The sequence below is a fragment of the Carcharhinus amblyrhynchos genome, chromosome 17 (genome assembly GCF_965287045.1).
Source record: "Carcharhinus amblyrhynchos chromosome 17, sCarAmb.v2.hapA, whole genome shotgun sequence".
Taxonomy (NCBI): Eukaryota; Metazoa; Chordata; class Chondrichthyes; order Carcharhiniformes; family Carcharhinidae; genus Carcharhinus; species Carcharhinus amblyrhynchos.
The window spans coordinates 1,099,032-1,123,085 of NC_137340.1; the positions used below are offsets into that span (position 1 = coordinate 1,099,032).

General features: G+C 43.2%; 1 protein-coding gene across 4 annotated transcripts in view; it reads left to right on the forward strand.

The window, feature by feature from the left end:
• Positions 1-24,054, forward strand: part of supv3l1 (SUV3-like helicase) — a 62,742-nt gene that overhangs the window by 14,566 nt on the left and 24,122 nt on the right. For all 4 annotated transcript variants that reach the window (XM_080205373.1, XM_080205376.1, XM_080205375.1 and 1 more), the window contains 4 exons: positions 1,042-1,153; positions 4,306-4,383; positions 15,174-15,265; positions 17,535-17,715. In XM_080205373.1, coding sequence (XP_080061499.1) covers positions 1,042-1,153; positions 4,306-4,383; positions 15,174-15,265; positions 17,535-17,715 — 463 coding nt within the window. The remainder of the gene's footprint in view (positions 1-1,041; positions 1,154-4,305; positions 4,384-15,173; positions 15,266-17,534; positions 17,716-24,054) is intronic.

A 24,054-nucleotide genomic window follows, 5' to 3' on the forward strand; every position in this document is an offset into this window, starting at 1 on the left:
CCTACCCCTGACATCCGTCCTATAACTACCACCTCTTAATTTAAAGCTATGCCCCCTCGTGCTAGCTTTCTCCATCCGAGGAAAAAGGCTATCAATGTACACCCTATCTAAACCTCTAATCATCTTATATGTTTCAATAAGATCCCCTCTTAGCCGCCTTCTTTCTAACGAAAACAACCTCAAATCCCTCAGTCTCTCCTCATAGGACCTCCCCTCCATACCAGGCAACATCCTGGTAAACCTCCTCTGCACCCTCTCCAAAGCCTCCACATCCTTCCTATAATGTGGGGACCTATCTCACAGTTAAACTCCTGCTGCAATCAACTCTATCTCTCTGCTATTTAACTATAAACCAAATGAAAATATTCCATAAAAATATATTGTATTTAAAATGGGGACAGATACAAATGTAATTTATATTGCTGGCAAGGACAGATGATTGCTCTACTTGCTACATCCCACACCTCTCAGTAATTTGAAGGCAGCATTAGTCATTAGGTCAAGGAGTCCACAAACACTGGTGCTCTCACAGTTAGATTTATGTTTGTTCTTTGTCCTGAAATTAACATTTCCAGTATTTGTTAAAATGAATGTCGTCCAGGGCAGGACTGACATGTAGATGAACTGATGCCCAGTTTAAGTTAGGTGGTGTGAACCAGTGGCCACTTGGACAAGACAATACCCTTGAAGTATGAACCAGCATTTCTTAGCAGTCATGGGCAAAGGTTTGGAAGGTAGCAGACTCTGGAGAAATTAGATGTGATCTGAATAGATAAGTTTCAAACCAAAAGAGAAAATGCTGGAAAATCTCAGCAGGTCTGGCAGCATTTGTGAGGAGAGAAAAGAACTGACGTTTCGAGTCCAGATGACCCTTTGTCAAAGCTGACAACTTTTTAGACAAGTTTCAAAGTAAACTTGCAAAATGTGATCATTTTTCCCTTGCCATTTCAGTAGCTAATGTTCGTGTGAAGAGTAGAATGGCTCAGTTTTTGGAACTGCAGCAAATGATAATCGAACAACATGTACTTTGTTTATTTGAAGGGAGTGCCATGTGACTTGGTGACTGGGGAAGAACGAACCATTGTTGATCCAGAGGGGAGACAGTCAACTCATGTTGCTTGTACCATCGAAATGTGCAGTGTAACAACACCATGTACGTGCACAACCTATCCTGATCTCTCTCGCTTACGTTTGTATCGTGCTTTATAGCTCATAATGTCCCAAAGTACTTTACAGCTCATGATGTACCTTTAAAATGTGTACTGTGAGAAAGTAGGAAATACAGCCAATCTGTGCAGAGCAAGATCCCATCAACAGCAGTGTGACAGTGACCACATAATCTGTTTTGGTGTTGTATGTTGAGGGATTATATTAGTCAGGACAGGACAGAACTCCTGCTTGGCTACAAAGTAGAACATTCCCAGGACTGAAATAAAAGCTATGGCTGCTGAAAATCTGAAATAAAAATGCAGGAGATATTCAGCAAGTCACAAGGCACCTTCGGTGGAGTGAGTGACAAAGTAAACATTTCAATGTAATGGGGAGTGAGGTGGATAGAATTAGACTGGGTGAGATATTAAAGGTTATGGGGAGTGATGGATGGGATCAGACTGGGTGGCCCATGTAATTCTAGAGTACTCTGGTAGCGTTTTCAAGGATGTGAATGGGGTCAATGGAAAGAAATCTGTGGATGAATTGGTAACCAGCTTTCACTGCAACTTACTCTGAGCAGTTATAGCACACTTTTCACATTTTATAAGGTTGTTATTTGATTAACAGTTAAGATGGCATTTCCAAACATTCAGATGTTACTTCCTCCCCCTCTCTCTCTCAGTACCTATTTCTTGCTCTTTATTTTAGCATTCGTTTCTCTTTCTGACATGAATTTCACAAGCAAATTAATTCTCCTCGTACTTCAATTCTCAGAAATGTTCTTTCCTTCACTGCCCCTTCCCACCACACCTCTTCCAGACAACTTCCTGTCCTCCTGCTTCACTTCCCAGGCTAGCTACCCACTTTGTGGACCACCCTTTCTCTACCCTGCCTGTATCCTAAAACCACCCCCCCGCCTTTCCCATAGAGCCATTGAATCCCTGCGGTGCAGAAGGAGGTTCTCCTTATTGATCGACTCACCATAAGAACATTTTGCCCATATTCATCCCCTCAACCCCACTATGGGACAATTTAGCATGACCAATCCACCAAACCTACAAGCCTCAGACAGGGGGAGAACATGCAGACTCCGCCCTCACAGCCTGAATTGAATCTGGATCCCTGTGAGCAGCAGAGTTAACCACTGTGCTCCTGTGCGCTCGAGCTAGTCACCCACTTCTTGAACCACCTTCCCAGCCCTCCCTCTTCCTGCCCACACCTGTCCCCCATTTCCCGCCTAGCCTCTTCTGCCACCTCCCCTCCTTCTCCCTCTTCTTTCTCTTTTGTTGTTTCTTTCCCTCCCTGAGGAAGAGACCAGTTCCAGTGTCTGAGAGTGTCTTTCTGCTCTATGCTTGGAGATTTTCCACACTGCATCTTGGAAGTACAGGCGCATACCTCAGTATCGTAGCACAGCGGTTAGCACTGCTGCCTCACAGCACCAGGACCCAGGTTCATTTCCTGGCTTGGATCGCTGTCTGTGCGGAATCTGCACATTCTTCCTGTGTCCATATGGGCTTCCTCTGGATGCTCTGGTTTCCTCCCATAGTCCGAAAGAGGTGCTGATTAGGTGCATTGACCATGCTAAATTCTCCCTCAGTGTACCTGAACAGGCGCCGGAATGTGGCGACTAGGGGATTGTCACAGTAACTTAATTGCAGTGTTAATGTAAGCCTACTTGTGATGTTAATAAATAAATTTAAATTGTATCGCCTCTTTCCCAGGGCTTTGACTAAGTTTGAGTTACTGCTGTGAGCTGGGGACAATTTTACAGACAAATTTTCTCCTCTGAAACGTGGAACTTGTAAATACTTGTTCACTAAATGGCTGATTTTGACCCCTGGATATTTTAACTGGGGGGAGACGAAGCGTTTTTAAATAAATTGGAGCAATTCACTGCAAACAATTTGAGTTTATTATTGATGAATTTACATCATTCCAATTACTGGCATAACTAATTCCGACCTCAATTATGAGGATAGATTGAAGAGATTGGGACTTCTCCTTGGAATGAAGCAGGCTAAGAGGAGATATGATAGAGATGAACAAAATCATGAGAGATCTAGACAGAGTAGATAGGGAGAAACTGTTCTTGCTGTAAAATGGCTACCTCGCTAAATATATTTAAGACGCGGGTGGATAGGTTTTTGGTAGGCAAGGGGATTAAGGGTTATGGGAGGAAAGCGGGAAAGTGGAACTGAGCCACTTCAGATCAGCCATGATCTTATTGAATGGCAGGGCAGGCTCGAAGGGCTAGATGGCCTACTCCTGCTCCTATTTCTTATGTTCTTATGATTAAGAACAAGAGGACACAGATTTAAAGTGAAACAAATGTGATGTGAGAAAAAACTCTCAGTCTGGAAGTCTGGTGGAGGCATTCAGGAGGATTTGATTAGAAACAATGTGCAGAGGTACAGGGAAAAGGCTGGGGACTGGCACGAAGTCATGATTGCTTGTTTGCAGAGCTGGTTTAGACACAATGGGTCAAATGGCCTCCTGCACTGTAATAATTTTGTGCTTATAGCTTCAGAATTTGGAAGCCCAGGAAATCAAAGTAACTGTCACAAGCTGCCCTTTTGAGTCTGCACATCACACAAAGCAGCACTCATCCCATAGTCTGTGAGACTGCTGGGTCTTAGAAAGTGATCTGCTGGGAGCTGGAATCCACTGAGATCCATTGGGAACTGGGTCATGAGATCCCAGTGTCTGTAATGATTGAATTGTGGAAAGTCAGTAACCAATCAGCTGGGACTCTGTGTCCAGATAATAGCCACACATTCTTCAACTTACAGTGATTATACTGCTCATATGACTGTCTACACTGCTGCCATTCCCAATGATCAGACAGTGTATGGTGGGAGCAATGGATGCTCAGAACTCAAACACATCTCCACAACAGCCTGAGATGGAACGTCTGAGTCACAGAGCGGACTGGGTGTGGCTCAGTGAGGGTGGGTGTCGGGATAGGTGCATTCTGAGGGTGAGTGAAGGGTCAGGGAGGATGGGCTCGGAGGGTGGGTGGATGTCAGGGGAAATGGGGTCTCTGAGGGTGGATGGATGTCGGGGGTAGGGGGGTTCTGAGGGTGGGTATCAGGGAGTGGGTTATCTTGATGAGTTCATGCTTTGGGAATTCACATTGTATGCAATATTTTGCAGATGAAATTGCTGTAATTGATGAAATCCAGATGATCAGAGATCCTTCCAGAGGCTGGGCCTGGACCAGAGCACTACTGGGTAGATATACATTTTGTACTCCTCTGAATTGAGTTACTTTAATAATCTGAATTACATTTCACAGGCCTAGCTGATATAGTCAATCAGATGTTACTATTTGTAACCAGGATCTGAATCCTAGGAGTATTTGAGACAAATTAGAGGAGATTTAAACTGTGCCTAACCCCGCGCTGTACCTGTCCTGGGAATGTTTGATCGGGACAGTGTAGAGGGAGCTTTACTCTGTATCTAACCCTGTGCTGTACCTGTCCTGGGAGTGTTTGATGGGGGGACAGTGTAGAGGGAGCTTTACTCTGTATCTAACCCCGTGCTGTACCTGTCCTGGGAGTGTTTGATGGGACAGTGTAGAGGGAGCTTTACTCTGTATCTGACCCCGTGCTGTACCTGTCCTGGGAGTGTTTGATGGGGACAGTGTAGAGGGAGCTCTATTCTATATCTAACCCCGTGCTGTACCTGTCCTGGGAGTGTTTGATGGGGACAGTGTAGATGGAGCTTTACTCTGTATCTAACCCCGTGCTGTACCTGTCCTGGGAGTGTTTGATGGGGGGACAGTGTAGAGGGAGCTTTACTCTGTATCTAACCCCGTGCTGTACCTGTCCTGGGAGTGTTTGATGGGGACAGTGTAGATGGAGCTTGACTCTGTATCTAACCTTGTGCTGTACAGTGCTGAAAGGGCCCTTTATTCCATCGAATCTGCACTGACAGTAACTGCCACTGAAGTCGCACTAATCCCATTTTCCAGCACATGAACCATATGTTATGATGTTTCAAGTAAGGCACGACCTACCCTCCACAAAACCATGCTGACTATCTCTAATCATTTCATTACTCTCCAAATAACTATAAATCCTATCCCTAATAATTTTTTCTAAAACCTTACCCACAACAGAAGTAAGACTCACCGGTCTATAATTCCCGGGGAAGTCTCTGTTCCCCTTCTTAAACAATGGGACAACATTCGCTAACCTCCAATCTTCTGGCACTATACCGGTGACCAACGACGACATGAAGATCAGAGCCAGAGGCTCTGCAATCTCCTCCCTTGCCTCCCAGAGAATCCTAGGGTAAATCCCATCCGGCCCAGGGGACTTATCTATTTTCAAACCCTCAAGAATAATTAGCACATCCTCCTTGTCAACTGCAATACTGTCCAGTTTACAACCCTGTAACCCAGTGTTCTCCACAGCTACATTTATGTCCCCCTGCGTGAACACCGAAGAGAAATATTGGTTCAATGCCTCTCCAATCTCTTCCGGTTCCACACATAAATTCCCACTGCTGTCTCTAACTGGCCCTAATCTTGCCCTAACCAACCTTTTGTTCTTAACATATCTATAGAACGCCTTCGGATTCTCCTTAATCCTATCAGCCAAAGTCTTCTCTCATGTCCTCTTTTAGCCCTTCTTAACTCTCTCTTTAACTCCCTCCTAGCCAATCTAAAGCTCTCTAGTGCACTATCTGAGCCCTCAAGTCTCATCCGGACACAAGCCTCCTTTTTCTTTTTAACCAGCGAATCAACTTTCCTAGTGCACCACGGTTCCCTAGCTCGACCAATACCTCCTTGCCTGACAGGGACATACATATCAAGGACTCGCAGTAGCTGCTCCTTGAAAAAACTCCACATTTCGGACGTTCCGAGACCCTGTAGTCTCCTAGTCCAACCTATGCTTCCTAATTCTCTCCTAATAGCCTCATAATTACCCTTCCCCCAGCTAAAACTACTGACCCGAGGTTCCTGCCTATCCCTTTCCATCACTAAGGTGAACGTAACCGAATTGTGGTCACTATGTCTTTATTCCACAGGTGGAGGTCCACCTCGTGTCAAGCGAGGGGCATGCACACGGCGGGTTGTGCGTGGGCTGCTCTTGGAAGTCCAGGAGTGGCCTAGTACTTCATGTTGGTGTGTGTGCTTGATCCTGGACCGATAGACGGGCTCCACAACAGCTCAGTGACTAGCACTGCTAGCTGTGCAGATACATGGATTTGGGCCTGTGTCTGTGGGAGTTTGCGCATTCTCCCTGTGGTTGCGTGGGTTTCCTCCGGGCGCTCCGGTTTCCTCCCACACCCCAAAGATGTGCTCTTAGGCTAATTGGTTTCCACCAAATTGACACTATTTCTTCCCTGAATCTGACTGAGTAGGGTCCCATTCGTAGACATGCAGGGTAGAATAGGTGTAGGGCGATGCGGCGGCGCGGGCTCGTTGGGCCGAAGGGCCTGTTTCCCGTGCTGGGTTGTTCTTTGTTCTTTGTATCACCAAAATGCACCCCAACTTCCAAGTCTAGCACCTGGTCTGGCTCATTTCCCAGCACCAAATCCAATATAGCCTCACCTCTAGTTGGCCTGTCAACATACTGAGTCAAGAAACCCTCCTGCACGCTTTGTACAAAAACTGACCCCTCTAAGGAGTTACAGCTATAGCTATTCCATTCAATATTAGTAAAGTTAAAGTCCCCCATAACAATTACCCTATTACTTTCACTCCTATCCAGGATCGTCTCTGCAATCCTTTCCTCAACCTCTCTAGAACTTTTAGGAGGTCTATAAAAGACTCCCAACAGGGTGACCTCTCCTCTCCTATTCCTAACCTCAGCCCATACTACCTCAACAGACAAATCCTCATCAAACTTCCTCTCTGACACCGTGATACAATCCTTGACGAATAATGCTACCCCACCCTCCCTTCTACCTCCTTCTCTACTCCGACTGAAGCATTTGAACCCCATAGTAGGACTAGGGGATAGTAGGACTAGGGGGCACAGCCTCAAGATAAAGGGGGGGCGGTTTAGAACGGAGTTGAGGAGGAACTTCTTCACTCAAAGGGTGGTGAATCTCTGGAATTCTCTGCCCGTTGAAGTGGTGGAGGCTGCCTCGCTAAATATTTTTAAGATGCGGGTTGATGGGTTTTTGATAAGAGAGGGGATTAAGGGTTATGGGGAGAGGGCGGGAATGTGGAACTGAGCCACGACAGATCAGCCATGATCTTATTGAATGGCGGGGCAGGCTCGAAGGGCTAGATGGCCTACTCCTGCTCCTATTTCTTATGTTCTTATGTTAAGTGCTCATCCAAATACCTTTTGGATGTTGTAATATTTCCGGTCTCCACAACCATCCTAGGCAGCACATTACAGAATCCTGTCACTGAGTGAAAAAAATTCTCTGATGTCCTGTGAACCTACTAACCCTCATCCTAAAACTATATCCTGTAGTGATTGACCTCTGAAGGAAGGGAAACATCTGCTTCCTACTCACCCTGTCCACACCCCTCATAATCTTATACACTCAATAACGTCCCCCCCTCAGCCTTCTCTGCTCGAGAAAAAATGATCCATGTCTATCTAGTCTCTCCTTGTAGCTCAAATGCTCCATCCCAGGCAACATCCCAGTGAATCTCCTTTGAACCCCCTTTAGTGATATCACACCCTTCCTATAGTGAGGTGATCAGAACTGTGCACAGTATTCCGCCGGTGGCCTAACCAATGTTCTGTACAACCCAGAAGGAGCATTATCTCCTTGCTCTTGTACCCCAAGCCACAGCTGTTAAAGTAAGTGTCCCAATGCCTTCTTAACTATCCTATTCACCTGCTCTGCTGGCTTCAGGGATCTGTGAATAATTCCCTCTTCTTCTGAGCTTCCCAATGTCCTGCCATTCATGAAATACTCCAACGTCTTGTTACTTCTTCCAAAGTGCATCACCTCGCACATATCAGGGTTAAACACCATCTGTTTCTGCCCATCTATATCATTCCTGTAACCTATGACTTTCTCCTCCTTCACTATTAACCACCCTACCAATTTTGGTGTCACCTGCAAACTCCACATTGTTGTAGGTAAAATAATATCTCAGACTGTTAGTGAGTCAAAATACACTGGATTTTATTTCAAAACTCTGGGGTTTATTCCAGAATTCTGGGAGAAGTAGGACCACAGACTACTCATAGAACACAAACACAAGTGGGCATTTATACATTCTGAGTCTTAGTGTCAATCACGATTCCAAGTTTCCCATTCCGGCCAGAACTCTGTCTCTTCCTTCCTTGGTCATGATACAGCCCCAGATTTAATCACGATTCACAGTCCAGCTGGCAGCTGCAGTCATGACACACGGTCACGATTCAAAACCTTTCTGCAGCAGTACCGGCACCCCTGTCTTTGAAGTTACTTGTGCGATCGTGGCTGTCCCAGCAGGACTCTTCCTGTTAAAAACCGGTATCGTGATCTGTCATCAGCAACTGTTAAAAGCTGGTATTGTGAACTACCGTCTGTGTAACCATGTCCAACTAACACAAATAGGTAAGATTTGCAAAGTCTACAAAATAACAGCCACATTAAACTGCCTTTATAAAAATGAGAGTTAAAGCATGTAATACATGAACAAATAACTTATATTAATGCCAGGAGCAGTATAAACTAAAGGAGATCAATCATGATGAAAAGGTTATGTTTGTGACATATTCTAGGTACAAAATCGATTAACCCTTTCCCTACTTCACTCCCCCCTTTTGTTCTGGGCCAGGCCCAAGCATGGGCCCATGACCAATCCAAAGCCAGATGTTACCAGCATTTGGGCCCACCCTCAGTTAAAAAACAAAAGACAACTTGGCATTCTTTGTGCCCGTACAATCAATAAACACCCACTCAACCAATAATAAGTTATCTTCCAGGAAAATACCAAAGTTCAAGTCCAATACATGATCTTGACTTAACCTTGCGGGACCGGCAAATACCCAAGCAAACACTGGTCTTTATCTGTGCACCGGTCTCGGTTGTCCTCTGCGTATTATAGTTCTTTGGTCTGGCCTGGGACTCTGGCTTTGGTTTTCCTTCCTTCTCAGGTGTGGTGGCTCTCCAACTGCTGATCATCGCTGGCGATGGTCACCATCACTGTAACTCATTCTTGGTTAGGTTTCACACTCCTTTTGGTCATTGCCAATCAATCAGGACTTGATCCCCCGATCGATAAGAGTCCAGTCAGGTGCTGCCACACTGATCTCTGGGTATTGGCCATGTCTGTAGACACTGGAGGCACAGAGGTCACATGCGAAGCATGATGGATCACAAACTCAGGACCTGTGTCTGTCAGGAATCCCCCAGTCACTCAACAGTCAAGCAAGGCCCAGACATTGGCATGTACAGTAATAATACATCCCCATAACATTGATATTCCAGAAGTTACAGACAACAATACACTATAAATATAAATAATCACATATTCTAAAACCCCATTTTACATTCAGAATTATGCACAGGACAATAATAAATCATTAATACAAATGCAAAAGGAAATAACATATAAATTTGGATTTTGGAGGGTCATGCACCCAAAAGTGCTGAAGAGGTAGGTTTAACTCTCCAAAGTATTCGTTATTTAAAATTATCCAAATTTGCACAATAACCACCTGTTTTGTCACAGTTACCATTTCTGATTTAAACTTCTACAGTCGCAGCTCAAAATCTGTCTCCTTCTGGCATACACACACTATGTTCTTTTATGACCCAATCAACACAATGTATTCAAAGTACAAGCTAAAAGTAATTCAAATGTTTCCATCAGTTTAACAAATTATAGAAGAAACTCTTCCATCATTCTGTCTACTTTACCAATTTATTTATGAATAACATAATTTGCACAAATGGTTTATTTGTCCCCCTTTAAGCATTTTAACTCTTATAACCCCAAATAACTAAATACAAAGAAAAATCCAGTCATCTGTTGTAAAGTCATTGACACTGTCCAGAGCCCTTAGCTTTTCAGAAAAATTAACTCCCAACATATTAGCATTTACATACAAACTTTACATGTGAACATGAGAATGACCACAGATAACATTTACTCAGTACAGGAAAGTCACAAAACAAACAGATATTACTTTGTAACATTATCTCACATTCAAATGATTACATCGTAAACTGAGAACAAGTTTCAATCATCCCTCTTTGAAACACAAAACCCATACAGACTTTATTTCCATTACCCTTTTATTTGTCAAATTAAACTTATTTACCTCTTATAAGTTCAGGCAATTTCCATTTATAATTTGGTCATTTTGTGCGCTCAATTTATTCTATCAATTTAAATGTCAGAAACTGTAACACTTAAGCGCACTCAATCACTTTAATTTGAAAGTTAACAATAAGAAAATCTGAATGAACCAAACTCTTCAAGTCTCAATTATCACTAGGTCATGATAAACAATCTTGCTTGTCATTCATGAACCATCTACTTACAACAAAACACAGAAGTACTTTCGGCTAGGAGCCAAATGAATTAATTCATTCTCAGATGACTTCAAGACAAAGGAAAGAGCACATTGTTCCTTCCAAGGTTTAAATGCTTCCCTAACAAAAATTGAACCCAGGATTATTCAAAATTCAAACTGGTTATCTCAAACTTCAATGTATTACCTTGAGTTTGAAAGTTCGGTTTACTTTGAGTTTTACTTAAACTCTGTATCAAACTTACTGTTGTAAAATCACTATAAGGGAAAGAACATTAAAACATTAAAAACAACAAAAACATCCCAACAACTTCATTAACACACACAGACACACATGGAAGCTTCCAACATTCATCCCACATTATCCTTTATTCAAATCCAACATTTTAAGCTGGGATGAAAATAAAACATTGAAAGAAACAAAGAAAACAGATTAAGACAGTCACCTTCATCCTTCTTTCTTCCAAACTGTAATTAAACTCAAAAACAGAAGTAAATTCAAGAAATCTTATACTTAAAATTTAACAGTTTTAACACTTCCTCAGCCCCTTTGAAGTTAAACCAAAGTGTAAAGCATTGCATTTATTGCCCGCAATAAATACTTCACAAGAACACACAACTCCTGCTCTCAATCTAATACAACGACAACCACCTACATTCAACAAACAGATCCCACAAACACACTGAAATACAAAACCTAAGATTTTTCCTTAGGGTCTCTCATCTGGCCCATCTTTAATTCCAGATGCCCATTCTACTAATTCAACATAGTTCTGCATACTAAGAATGCCCATTTTAAGGATTTTTTGGTGAACTGGTGACAGCCCATCTTTAAACACTTGTAAAAAAGCTGTATTGTTCGGGCAGGTTCAGGCATTCCCGAACACTCTTCATAAACTCTAAAGAGTCACTCCCCAAGTTCAGATGCTTCTCAAAAATTTGTTTCCTCTTTTCTAGTTCTCTAATGCGTGATTCCAACATTTTGATTTTTGCTTTGCCGTCAGCCCATTTCCTATTCAAGACTGAGACTTGTTCAATTAATCCAGCCAATTGGTGAGCTAAGAGAACTCCAATTTTCTTAGTTCTGTTTTTTTTCCCTTTTCCAACCATTTTCATTGTTGGTCTAACAGCACTATTAAACTTAAACCAGCTTTTCTTTCAACTCCGGTGATCACTGACAGTCTCTTTCGTACTCAAGTCTGAACATCACACTCCCATAGGCTCTTATCACAGACTCTCTTCATAGATCATTCCTCACTGTAGTTTGATTCACCCTTTTATGTTCGGTGATCTATTCCAGTACTCAGATTGTGGCCATTCAACCTAAGCCCGAGTTTCAGCACCAAATGTTGTAAGTAAAATAAAACCTCAGACTGTTGGTGAGTCAAAATACACTAGTTTTTATTTCAAAACTCTGGGGTTTATTCCAGAATTTTGGGAGAAGTAGGACCACAGACTTCTCATAGAACACAAACACAAATGGGTATTTATACATTCTGAGTTTTAGTGTCAATCATGATTCCAAGTTTCCCATTCTGGCCAGAACTCCGGGTCTTCCTTCCTTGGTCATGATACAGCCCCAGATTTAATCACGATTCACAGTCCAGCTGGCAGCTGCGGTCATGACTCACGGTCACGATTCAAAACCTTTCTGCAGCAGTACCGGCACCCCTGTCTTTGAAATTACTTGTGCGATCGCGGCTGTCCCAGCAGGACTCTTCCTATTAAAAACCGGTATCGCGATCTGTCATCAGCAACTGTCAATAGCCGGTATCGTGAACAACCATCTGTGTAACAATGTCCACCTAACACAAATAGGTAAGATTTGCAAAGTCTACAAAATAACAGCCACATTAAACTATCTGTCTTTATACAAATGAGGGTTAAAGCATGTAACACATGAACATGTAACTTATATTAATGCCAGGAGCAGTATAAGCTAAAAGAGATCAATCATGATGAAAAGGTTATGTTTGTGACATATTCTAGGTACAAAATCGATTAACCCTTTCCCTACTTCAACATTTCCATCTATGTTGTTTATGTATGTAACAAACAATAAGGGTCCCAGTACTGATCCTTGTGGTACACAAACTCCTCTTTAGATTTTAAAGAGGGTAAGGTGATGTGGTCTGTCAATCCTTTGAAAAGGGAAGACTGGATGAACCACTCGATATGGGCCCGAGGTAATAATGATTGTGGCCTACTCCAGATGGAACCTGCCTCATTCACTGGAGCACCAACACCCTGTACCAGATAGCACCCCATCAGTCCAACATCTATCACCGGTATAGTGGGAAAAATCACTAGACACCGACCTCTAGTCACTTGAGCAACTCTCTACCACTAACCTTTGTGTCCTATTATTTAGCCGGTTTCTGACCCACCTTGCCAAGTTTCCCTGAATTCCATGTGCTTTAACCTTTTCAATCAGTCTCCCATGTGGGACCTTGTCAAAAGGTTTGCTGAAATTCTTATAAACTACATCAACTGAACTTCCTTCTTCCACACACTTGATTGAATTTTTTGAAAGTATGATCAAATTTATTAGGCATGACTTCCCCCTGACAAAGTCATGCTGACTATCCCTGACTAAGTAAGAAGTGTCACAACACCAGGTGAGTGGTGACGAAGGGGCAAACTGACGAGTGGGTTCACTTGACAAAGGGGCAAACCCCGAAAGCTAGTGGCGTTTACTATCAAATAAACCTGTTGGATTTTAACCTGGTGTTGTGAGACTTCTTACTGTGTTTACCCCAGTCCAACACCGGCATCTCCACATTATCCCTAACTAACCCATGCTTTTGCAAGTGGAGATTAATTCTCTTCTTCAGAGTTTTTTCCAATAGTTTCCATACCACTGACATGAGATTCACTGGTCTGTAATTTCCTAGTTCATCTCTACCTCCCTTTTTGAAAAGTGGAACCCCAAAAACTGTCCTCCAGTCCTCTGGCATTTCTCCTGTAGGGAGCAGCACTCTGAAAGCTAGTGGCTTATGCTACCAAATAAATCTATTGGACTTTAACCTGGTGTTGTGAGACTTCTTAATGTGACTTCCCCTGTGGCCAGAGAGGAATTAAAAATTTGTGTCAGAGCCCCTGCAATTTCCTGTCTCGCCTCCTACAGCAGCCTGGGATGCAGTTCATTCAGGCGAGGGGAGTCTCCGATATCTTTTCATTTCATATGTTAATCTTTGCAAGTTCCTCACAGACCCTTTTCCTGAATTCTGTACCTATGTTCTCCTTTTCCTGAGGGAAGATTAAAGTGAAGTATTCATTTAACACCCTTCCAATATCCTCTGTTTTCACACAGATTACGTCCTTGTTGGGCCCTATTCTTTCCCTGGTTAGCCTCTTATAGAATATCTTAGGATTCTCCCTAATCTTGTTCGCAAGTCCTTTTTTATGCCCCCTTTTTGTTCTTGCGTAGAACATTACAGCACAGGAGGGGGCCTTTTGGCCATTCTTGTCTGTGCCAAACCATTTTTCTGCTTAGTCCCACTGACCTGCACCTGGACCATATCCTGCCACTTCCCCCTCATCCATGTGCCTGTTCAATTTTTCTTAAATGATAAAAGTGAGTCCTCATTCACCACTTCATCTGGCAGCTCATTCCACACTTCCACCACTCTCTGTGTGAAGCCCCCTGCCCAGTATTCCCTTTAAACTTTTCAGCCTTCACCCTTAACCCATGTCCTTTAGTTTTTTTCTCCCCTAACCTCAGTGGAAAAAGCCACTTTTAATTGTCCTGGTCTTTCTACCTGTCCTGGGAATTTTCAGTGACAGCGTATAGGGAACTTTACTCTATCTAACCCCGTGCTGCCCCTGTCCTGGGAGTGTTTGATGGGGACAGTGTAGAGGGAGCTTTACTCTGTATCTAACCCTGTGCTGTACCTGTCCTGGGAGTGTTTGATGGGGACAGTGTAGAGGGAGCTTTACTCTGTATCTAACCCCGTGCTGTACCTGTCCTGGGAGTGTTTGATGGGGACAGTGTAGAGGGAGCTTTACTCTGTATCTAACCCCGTGCTGCCCCTGTCCTGGGAGTGTTTGATGGGGACAGTGTAGAGGGAGCTTTACTCTGTATCTAACCCCGTGCTGTACCTGTCCTGGGAGTGTTTGATGGGGACAGTGTAGAGGGAGCTTTACTCTGTATCTAACCCCGTGCTGTACCTGTCCTGGGAGTGTTTGATGGGGGGACAGTGTAGAGGGAGCTTTACTCTGTATCTAACCCCGTGCTGTCCCTGTCCTGGGAGTGTTTGATGGGGGACAGTGTAGAGGGAGCTTTACTCTGTATCTAACCCTGTGTTGTACCTGTCCTGGGAATGTTTGATGGGGGACAGTGTAGAGGGAGCTTTACTCTGTATCTAACCCCGTGCTGTATCTGTCCTGGGAGTGTTTGATGGGGGACAGTGTAGAGGGAGCTTTACTCTGTATCTAACCCCGTGCTGTACCTGTCCTGGGAGTGTTTGATAGGGGACAGTGTAGAGGGAGCTTTACTCTGTATCTAAACCTGTCCTGTGCCTGTACTGGGAATGTTTGATGTATTGTTTTAATGTGATTATAATTTCACTGCAGGTCTTTGTGCAGAAGAAATCCATATCTGTGGAGAAGCTGCCGCTGTTAACCTGGTGATGGAGCTGATGTATGACACAGGAGAGGAAGTTGAGGTGTGTGGCCAAATTATGGGGCAAGGAGGAGTAAGGACCATAGGGAGAAGATGGGCTTGTTTTAAAAAGGCTGGGCAAAGAAAAGTCCACCATTTGGTAGCACAACTAGCAGGCACAGTTGCTGCCATCAGCTTATTCAATGAGGAGTTTCAATAGAATCATAGAAACCCCACAGTACAGAAAGAGGCCATTCAGCCCATTGAGTCTGCACCGACCACAAAACCCCTTACAGGTCATCCTCCCACCCAGCTTTATGTCACCTGCAAATTTGGAGATAATACATTTAATTCCTTCATCTAAATCATTAATATTTATTGTGAATAGCTGGGGTTGCAGCACTGACCCGTGAGGTACCTGAATAGTTGCCTGCCATTTGGAAAAAGACCCATTTATTCCTGCTTTTTATTTCCTGTTTGCCAACCAGTTTTCTATCCATCCCAATCCCATGTGCTTTAATTTTATACATTAATCTCTTCCGCGGGACTTTGTTGAAGGCCTTCTGAAAGTCCAAATAAACAATGTTCACTGCCTCACCCTCAATTCCTATTAGTTACATCCTCAAAGAATTGCATTCGAAGCATAGAACCCCTACAGTGCAGAAGGAGGCCATTTGGCCCATTGAGCCTGCACTGACAACAATCTCACCCAGGCTCCTAATCCCACATATTTACCCAGCTAATCTCCCTGACAGTCAGGGGCAACTTAGCATGGCCAATCCAGCTAACCCACAGATCTTTGGACTGTGGGAAGAAACTGGAGAACCGGGAGGAAACCCATGCAGACATGGGAAGAACATGCAACACAGATAGTCACCTGAGGCCAGAATTGAACCCAGGTCCCTGGCGTTGTGAAGCAGCAGTGCTGACCACTCTGCCACCATGCCAACCCTTAGATTTGTCAAGCATGATTTCCTTTTCATAAACCCTGTGCTGACTCTGCCTGATCATACCACTGGTTCCCAGTTGTTCTGCCCTAAAATCTTTGAGAGAATGGATTCTAGAATTTTCTGCACTACTGATGTCAGGCTTATGTTTTCTTTCTACCTCCCTTTTTAAATAGTGGGGGTATGTTATCTACTTTCTGATCTGTAGGAACTGTCCCAGAGTCTATAGAAACTTGAAAGATGGCTGTCAATGCAGCCAGTATTACTCAGGCCACTTCCTTAAATACTCTGGGATGTAGATTATCAGGCCATGGGCAATTTATCAGGCTTCAATCCCATCAGTTCCCCAACACCATTTCTTTACTAATACTGATCTCCTTCAGTTACTCCCTTTCACCAAACCCTGTATTCCCAACATTTTTGATATGTTATTTCTATGCTCTTTTGCGAAGACAGAACCAAAGTATATATTCAGTTGGTTTTGCCATTTCTTTGTTCCCCATTCCAAATTCCCCTGTTTCTGACTGTAAGAGACCTACATTTGTCTTCACCAATCTTTTTCTCCTCATATACTTTTAGAAACCTTTTCAGTCAGTTATGGTCTCCACAAGCTTACTCTCATGCTCTATTTTCCCCTTGTTAGTCAGTCCCTTGTTCCTCCTTTGTTGAATTCTAAACTGCTCCCAATCCTAAGGCCTGCTATTTTTTCTGGCCAATGCCTCTCCCTTGAATCTAATACAATCTCTAATTTCCCTTGTAAGCCATGGTTTGGCCACCTTTCCAGTTTTACTTTTGTGCCAGACAGGAATGAACAATTGTTGCAGTTCACCAATGCGTTCCTTGAATGTTTGCCATTACCTATCCACCATCATCCCTGTAAATAGCGTTTCTCAATCCATCATTGCTAACTCGTGCCTCATACCATCCTGTTCCTTTATATAAATTCAGGCCAAGACAGCTACCCCACTCTCCATCTTGATGAAGAATTCTATCATGTTATGATCGCTTATGCCCAAGGGATCTCGTGCAACTAGATTGCCAATTATTCCTTTCTCATTACACAACACCCAGTGTGGGATGGCTTGCTGTCTAGTTGATTACTCAACATATTGGTCCAGAAAACAACCCAATATACACTCCAGGAATTCCTCCTCTGTGGTATTGTTCTAATATGTTATAGCTGAAATGTAATGCAGCTTAGAATAACACATGGACAATACTGTGAGCAGCTTCACAACAAAGTGCATCTTTCCTGATTGAGGCGAGGGTTTGGATTTTTATTCTCCTGGTGTTCAGTTGTTTCTATCTATACTGTATAATCATTTGCAGTATAACTTCTCTAAAAGGCAGAGTTTTTCCAGCTAACTAATGTTATCTGTTGAACAGGTTGAAAGTTACAAACGGCTAACCCCCATGACTATTCTGGACTCGGCCCTGGAATCTCTGGATAATCTGCGTCCTGGTGACTGTATTGTGTGCTTCAGTAAAACTGATATCTATTCACTCAGTCGTCAAATTGAAGCTCGCGGACTGGAATGTGCAGTGATATATGGCAGTCTCCCACCTGGTAAATAATGTCTTAAATCTTTGTAATGTACTTTTATGTTACAGTCTGTCTGTATGCTGGGAATGACAGCTTGAATCAGTCTCTACTGGACTTTTGGTAGAACCAACTAATCTCTTTCCCTAAAGCCCTGTAAATCTTTTTTCTTCAAGTATTTATCCAATTTTCTTTTAAATATGACTATTGAATCTGCTTCCACCGCAGTTTTAGGTACTGCATTCCAGATCAAAACTCAGCGTGCAAGAGAAAAGTTTCCTCACTGCTCCTGGTTCTTTTGACAATCACCTTGTATCCGTGTTTTCCAGTTACCAACCCTCCTGCTACTTGTTATGAATCCGTGGGGGAACAGTAAACCAAAATAACCTGGTTACCAAACAGTCCCCATATGGAGGAATTATCAGTAAGATTTCACTCCTTGTAACTTTTACATGAATGCTGATTCATGTTAATTAAATATCAATTAGCAAATGACTCTTCAAGTCAGTACAACAATGGTACAACAATGGTACACTGTGCACAGACACCCCGTGTCACTCCCTGCAGACATGTGGCACTACAAATGTTCACAGTTACATAATGGAAGCCCTGTCTCCTGAGAGTGATTTTCTTCTCACAAAAATTCTCTGTTCCTTTTTGCTTTATCTGATTTTTCTTTGTATCTGCACCTGAGAGTTGGTTTCCATCACCCTCCATTTCCTCTCCCTTTTCTATCTGCAGCTCTCTTTTTTCTGCCATACAGCTTTTTTAACTTTCTTCCAGTTAGAACTGCTCCCAGGTCAAGGGTCGTCAGGTCATTTCATACTTTTCAAGAAAATTACAATTGATGCAAACTCTAAAGTTTAAGATTTGTTTATTAATCACAACTAAGGCTCACATTAACACTGCAGGTGAAGTTACTGTGAAATTCCCCTAGTCGTCACATTCCAGCGCCTGTTCGGGTCAATGCACCTAACTAGCTAACCACCTAAAGGTGTTGCTCAGTTATACAAGGCATTGATGAGACTACACTTGGAGTATTGTGCGTTTTGGTCCCCTTATTTAAGGAGGCATGAGGTGGTATTAGAGGCAGTTCAGCAGAGGTTTGCTAGATTGATCCAAGAGATGAGGTTTTGTTTTGTGAAGAGAAATTGAGCAGTTTAGGCCTATATTCTAGAATCTAGAAGAATGAGGTGTGTAAAGAATAATTAAAATTATTGACAAAATAGAGTGGATGCTTTCTCCTGTGGGACAATCAAAAACAAGAAATCATTATTTTAAGATAAGGAGTGGGCAAATTTAAAACAGAGGTGAGGAGAAATTACTTCTCTCAAAGAGCTGAGTCTGTGGAAATTCACTGGCCCAGAGTGTGTGGATGCTGGGACATTCAATAAATTTGAAGTGGAGATAGATTTTTAATTAGTAATGGGGTGAAGAGTTATAGTGAGCGGTCAGGAAAACGGAGTTGAGGCCAAGATTAGATCAGTCATGATGATATTGAATGGCAGAGCAGGTTCGAGGGGTTGAATGCTGACTCCTCTAAGCTTAATAAGAACATAAAAACTTTCTTAAAAATAGTTGAAGATCCCACAAACATTTTAAAGAAATTCCATACTTAGTACTACCAGAATCAGTGTTGTCACACACTGGAAACGTAGAATCATAGAACCCCACACTGCAGAAGGAGGCCATTCGGCCCATTTGGTCTGCATCAACTCTCCTGCAGAGCATCTTACCCTGACCCTATCCCCATAACTCCATGCATTTATTCTACTAATCTCCCTAACCTACATATCTTTGGACACTAAGGGGCAATTTAATATGTTCAATTTATCTAACCTGCACATATTTCGAATGTGGGAGGAAACTGGAGCAAACCCGTGCAGAGACGGGGAGAATGTGCAAACTCCACACAGATAGTTACCCAAGGCCAGAATTGAACCCAGGTCCCTGGCGCTGTGAGGTAGCTGTGCTATTCACTGTGCCGCCCCTAACAGTTTCTCTTTATTTGCTGTTTCGAAACAGTGAATTTTCTTAATCCCCTCTTAACTTTTCCTGTCTGGGGGAAAACAAGCCCAGGTCCTCGATATAACTGAAGTCCCTTATTTCTGCGACCATTATTTTCAACATGATCCAAAACGCTGATCCTAGACCTGCCTGATCTTGGCCATGTCAGTCAGTCATGTAACACTCTGCGATCAGACAAATGCAGAATATGGAACTTTAAATGCAAAGCGAGCCATAATAATGAAATGTGATCTCCATTTCCCACACACAGTGCAGTCTATTCAGCTGAATACAGGACTCAAAACCCATCAAAGTGGTAAATCCCTGTTCATGTTGCACAGCCTTCCCGCAACAAACCTTTCCTGTAGCTCATTCATTGCTTTGGTGGCTTTAGGAGGCGCAGTGAAACGGTTCCTGTTATGTATTTTAAACCAATGTATCAAAGATTGGCCGGGTGGTTAACAGTGAGGCAGTGTGTCTTGGGTTACAGGAAGGTACAGACAGAATGGTCAAATGGGCAGATAAGTAGCAGATGGAAATTAACCCTGGAAAGTATGAGGTAATACAGATTGGAAGGAGCAATTTCTCGAATAAGTATTCAGTGAATGGTAGGACACTAGGAAGTTCTGAGGAACAAAGGGGCCTTGGTGTGTTTGTCCATAGATCTCTAAGGTGGAAGGATGGTGAAAAAGGCATATGAGACACTTGCTTTTATCAATCAAGACATAGATCGTAAAATCAGAGAAGTCAAGTTGGTTTTGGATGGAACTTTGCTGAGGCCACAGGCAGAGTACTGTATGCAGTTCTGGTCGCTACATTATGGGAAGGATGTGATTATGCTGGAGGAGTAGAGGAGATTTACCAGGATGTTGCCTGGGATGGAGCATTTAAGTTATGAAGAGAGGTCAGATAGACTTGGCTTGTTTTTGTTGGAGCAGAGATGATTGAAGGGTGACCTGATTCTGGGGTAGAAGTTTGAGAGGCATGGACAGAGTGGATAAGGAGCAGCTGTTTCTCTGAGTTGAAGGGTCAGTCATGAGGGGACATAGATTAAAGGTGAAGGGCAGGGGGTTTAAGGGGGATATGAGGAAATAATTTTTAATCCTGAGGGTAGTGACAGTCTGGGAGGGTGGTAGAGGTGGGTCCTCTCACATTCTTTAAAAAGGACCTGAATGAGTACCTGGCACATCATAACATTCAAGGCTGTGAGCTGGGTGATGATAAACGGGTTTAGGTGAGAGGTCAGGTGTTTCTCCTGTGTCAGTGAGGACTCGATGGGCTGAAGGGCCTCTTCTGCACTGTGAGATTCTGTGATCTCTGTGTTGTGTGTCACATGATTACAAGGCGACATTACAGGGGCATTTGGGAGATTTCCCCTCTCTCCCATCCTGGACTGTAAGCAAGCAGCACCTATCTAATGAAGCTTGACTAACTGGTTAATTAAGCCACCCTGTGGCAACCTTTTCATCCTATTATATGTGCTGTACAGGTGAGCTGACCACATACAGTGGTCCTATTGAACTGCTCCTATATATTTTCTGTTAAACAGTGTGTGAGTTTTTTTAAAACAAACACATGTTTCTGATTGAAGTTGTCTGGGAACTTGCTGAATTTGAAATACCCAAAAGTGGGGAATGACGTTTGTTTTCTTTGTTTTGCTCAGGATCGACCCCGACCCTGTGAAACTTCTTCAGCAACTGGAACAATCACAAAAACATTTTTTCATCCAGTCTCAGTGCACGTGTAACTTTTAGACCGGAGTGCAAAATTTTTGGGGAAAAGAACACGCAAAAAATCTAAGGCTTAAACATAGGGTTATGTAGCTGTATCCTCCTCTTAGCACCTTCACAGCACTCAGTAATTGTTTTATAGTTGGCACTGTAGCCTCGTCACACTCAGGGTGGTGAAAGTGGGAAACTCCCTGCGATATAAAACAGTAGGTACTAGTTCCATGGATCATTTTCAGCCAGAGAGGGATATATTATTGCCAGTCTTTTATAGTCATACTACACAGGAATGGCTGTTTGGTTCAACTGGTCCTAAGGTTAGGCTTTGCTCTGGTTGCTCAGCGTGGATGACTAGAATGGCACCCATTTATTGATGTGATCATTGCTGGCTAGACCCAGCATTTATTGCTCTTCCTAGTTGCCCTTGAGAAGGTGATGGTCAGCTGCCGCCTTGAATTGCTGCAGGGTTTGTGGTGTAGGTACACCCATGGTGCTGTTAGGGAGGGAGTTCCAGTATTTTGACCCAGTGACAGTGAAGGAACAGCAATATATTTCCAAGTTGGGAAGGAGCCTCCAGGTGGTTGTTTTCCAAGGTATCTGATGCTCCTGTCCTTCTAGATAGTAATGAGTTTGGAAGGTGACGCCTAAAGAACCTTGATGAGTTCCTGCAGTGCATCTTGTAGATGGTACACACTGCTGCCACTGTTTGTAGGTGGTGGGGGGATTGGAAGTTTGTGGACGAGGTGCCAATCAAGCGGGCTACTTTGTCCTGGATAGTGTTGAGCTTCTTGGGTGTTGTTGGAGCTGCACTCATTCAGTCAAGTGGAGAATATTCCAATACACTCCTGAATTGTGCCTTATATGATGGACAGGTTTTGAAGAGTCAGCTGGTGAGTTACTTGCTGTAGAACTCCTAGCCTCTGACCTGCTCTGGGAGCCACAGTATTTATATGGCTGGTCTGATTCAGTTTCTGCTCATTGGTTAGCCCCAGGATGTTGACAGTGGGGCATTCAGTGATGGTAATGCCATTGAATGTCAAGGGGCAATGGTTAAATTCTCTCTTGTTGGAGATAATCTTTGTCTGGCAATTGTGTGGCACGTTCGGCCACTGAATCTATATGGGTGGACCTGAGAAATAAGAAGGGGGAAATCATTTTGATAGGATTGTACTATATGCCCCCAAATAGTCAGCAGGAAATTAAGGAGCAAATATGTAAGGATATTACAGACAGCTCAAAGAAAAATAGGGTGGTAATAGTAGGGGATTTTAACTTTCCCAACATTGACTGGGACAGCCATAGGATTAGTGTTGGATGGAGAGAAATTTGTTTAGTTATTCAGGAGGAATTTCTCATTCAGTATGTGGATGGCCTGACTAGAGAGGGACAAAGCCTGACCCCCTCTTGGGAAATAAGGAAGAGCAGGTGACAGAAGTGTTAGTGAGGGATCACTTTGGGACCAGTGACCATAACCCCATTAGTTTTAAGATAGCTATGGAGAATGATAGGTCTGGCTCAAAAGTTAAAAATTCTAAATTGGGGCAAGGGCCAATTTTGATGGTATCTGGCAGGAACTTTCAGAAGTTAAATGGAGGAGTCTTTGATTTTGATTTGATTTACTATTGTCATATTTATTAACATACAGTGAAAAGTATTGTTTCTTATGCACTATACAGACAAAATATACCATTCATAGAGAAGGAAACGAGAAAGTGCAGAATGTAGTGATACAGTCATATCTAGAGTATGGAGAAAGTTCAACTTAATGCAAGGTAGGTCCCTTCAAAAGTCTGACAGCAGCAGGGAAGAAGCTGTTCTTGAGTTGGTTGGTCGCTGACCTCAGACTTTTGCATCTTTTCCTGAAGGAAGAAGGTGGAAGACAGAATGTCCAGGGTGCGTGGGGTCCTTAATTACGCTGGCTGATTTGCCGAGGCAACGGGAAGCGTAGACAGAGTCAATGAGTGGGAGGCTGTGGGAGGGCAAAGGGATGTCTGGTAAGCGGGAGGCTTTCAAAAGTGTGTTAACCAGGGTTCAGGGTAAGCACATTCTGCTTGGAGTGAAGGGCAAGGCTGGCAGGGAACCCTGGATGATTTGGGTCATTGAGGCCCTGGTCGAGAAGAAGAAGGAGGCACATGATATGCATAGGCAGCTGGGATCAAGTGAATCCCTTGAAGAGTATAGGAGGCGTAGAAGTAGAGTTAAGAGAAAAATCAGGAAGGCAAAAAGGGGACACGAGATTCCTTTGGCTGATAAGGCAAAGGAAAATCCAAAGGGATTCTGCAAATACATAAAGGGCAAAAGAGTCACAGCTGGACAGAGTGGTGAAGAAGGCATTTCAGCATGCTTGGTTTCATTGGTCAGAACATTGAATACAGGAGTTGGAACGTCTTGTTGCAGTGTACCAGTCGTTAGTAAGGCCACACTTGGAATACTGTGTGCAGTTCTGGTTGCCCTATTATAGAAAAGATATTATTAAACTAGAAAGAGTGCAGAAGAGGTTTATTAGACTGCTACCGGGACTTGATGGTTTGAGTTATAAGGAAAGGCTTAATAGATTGGGACTTTATTCTCTGGAGCGTAGAAGGCTGAGGGATGATCTTATTGCAGTCTATGAAATAATGAGGGGCATAGA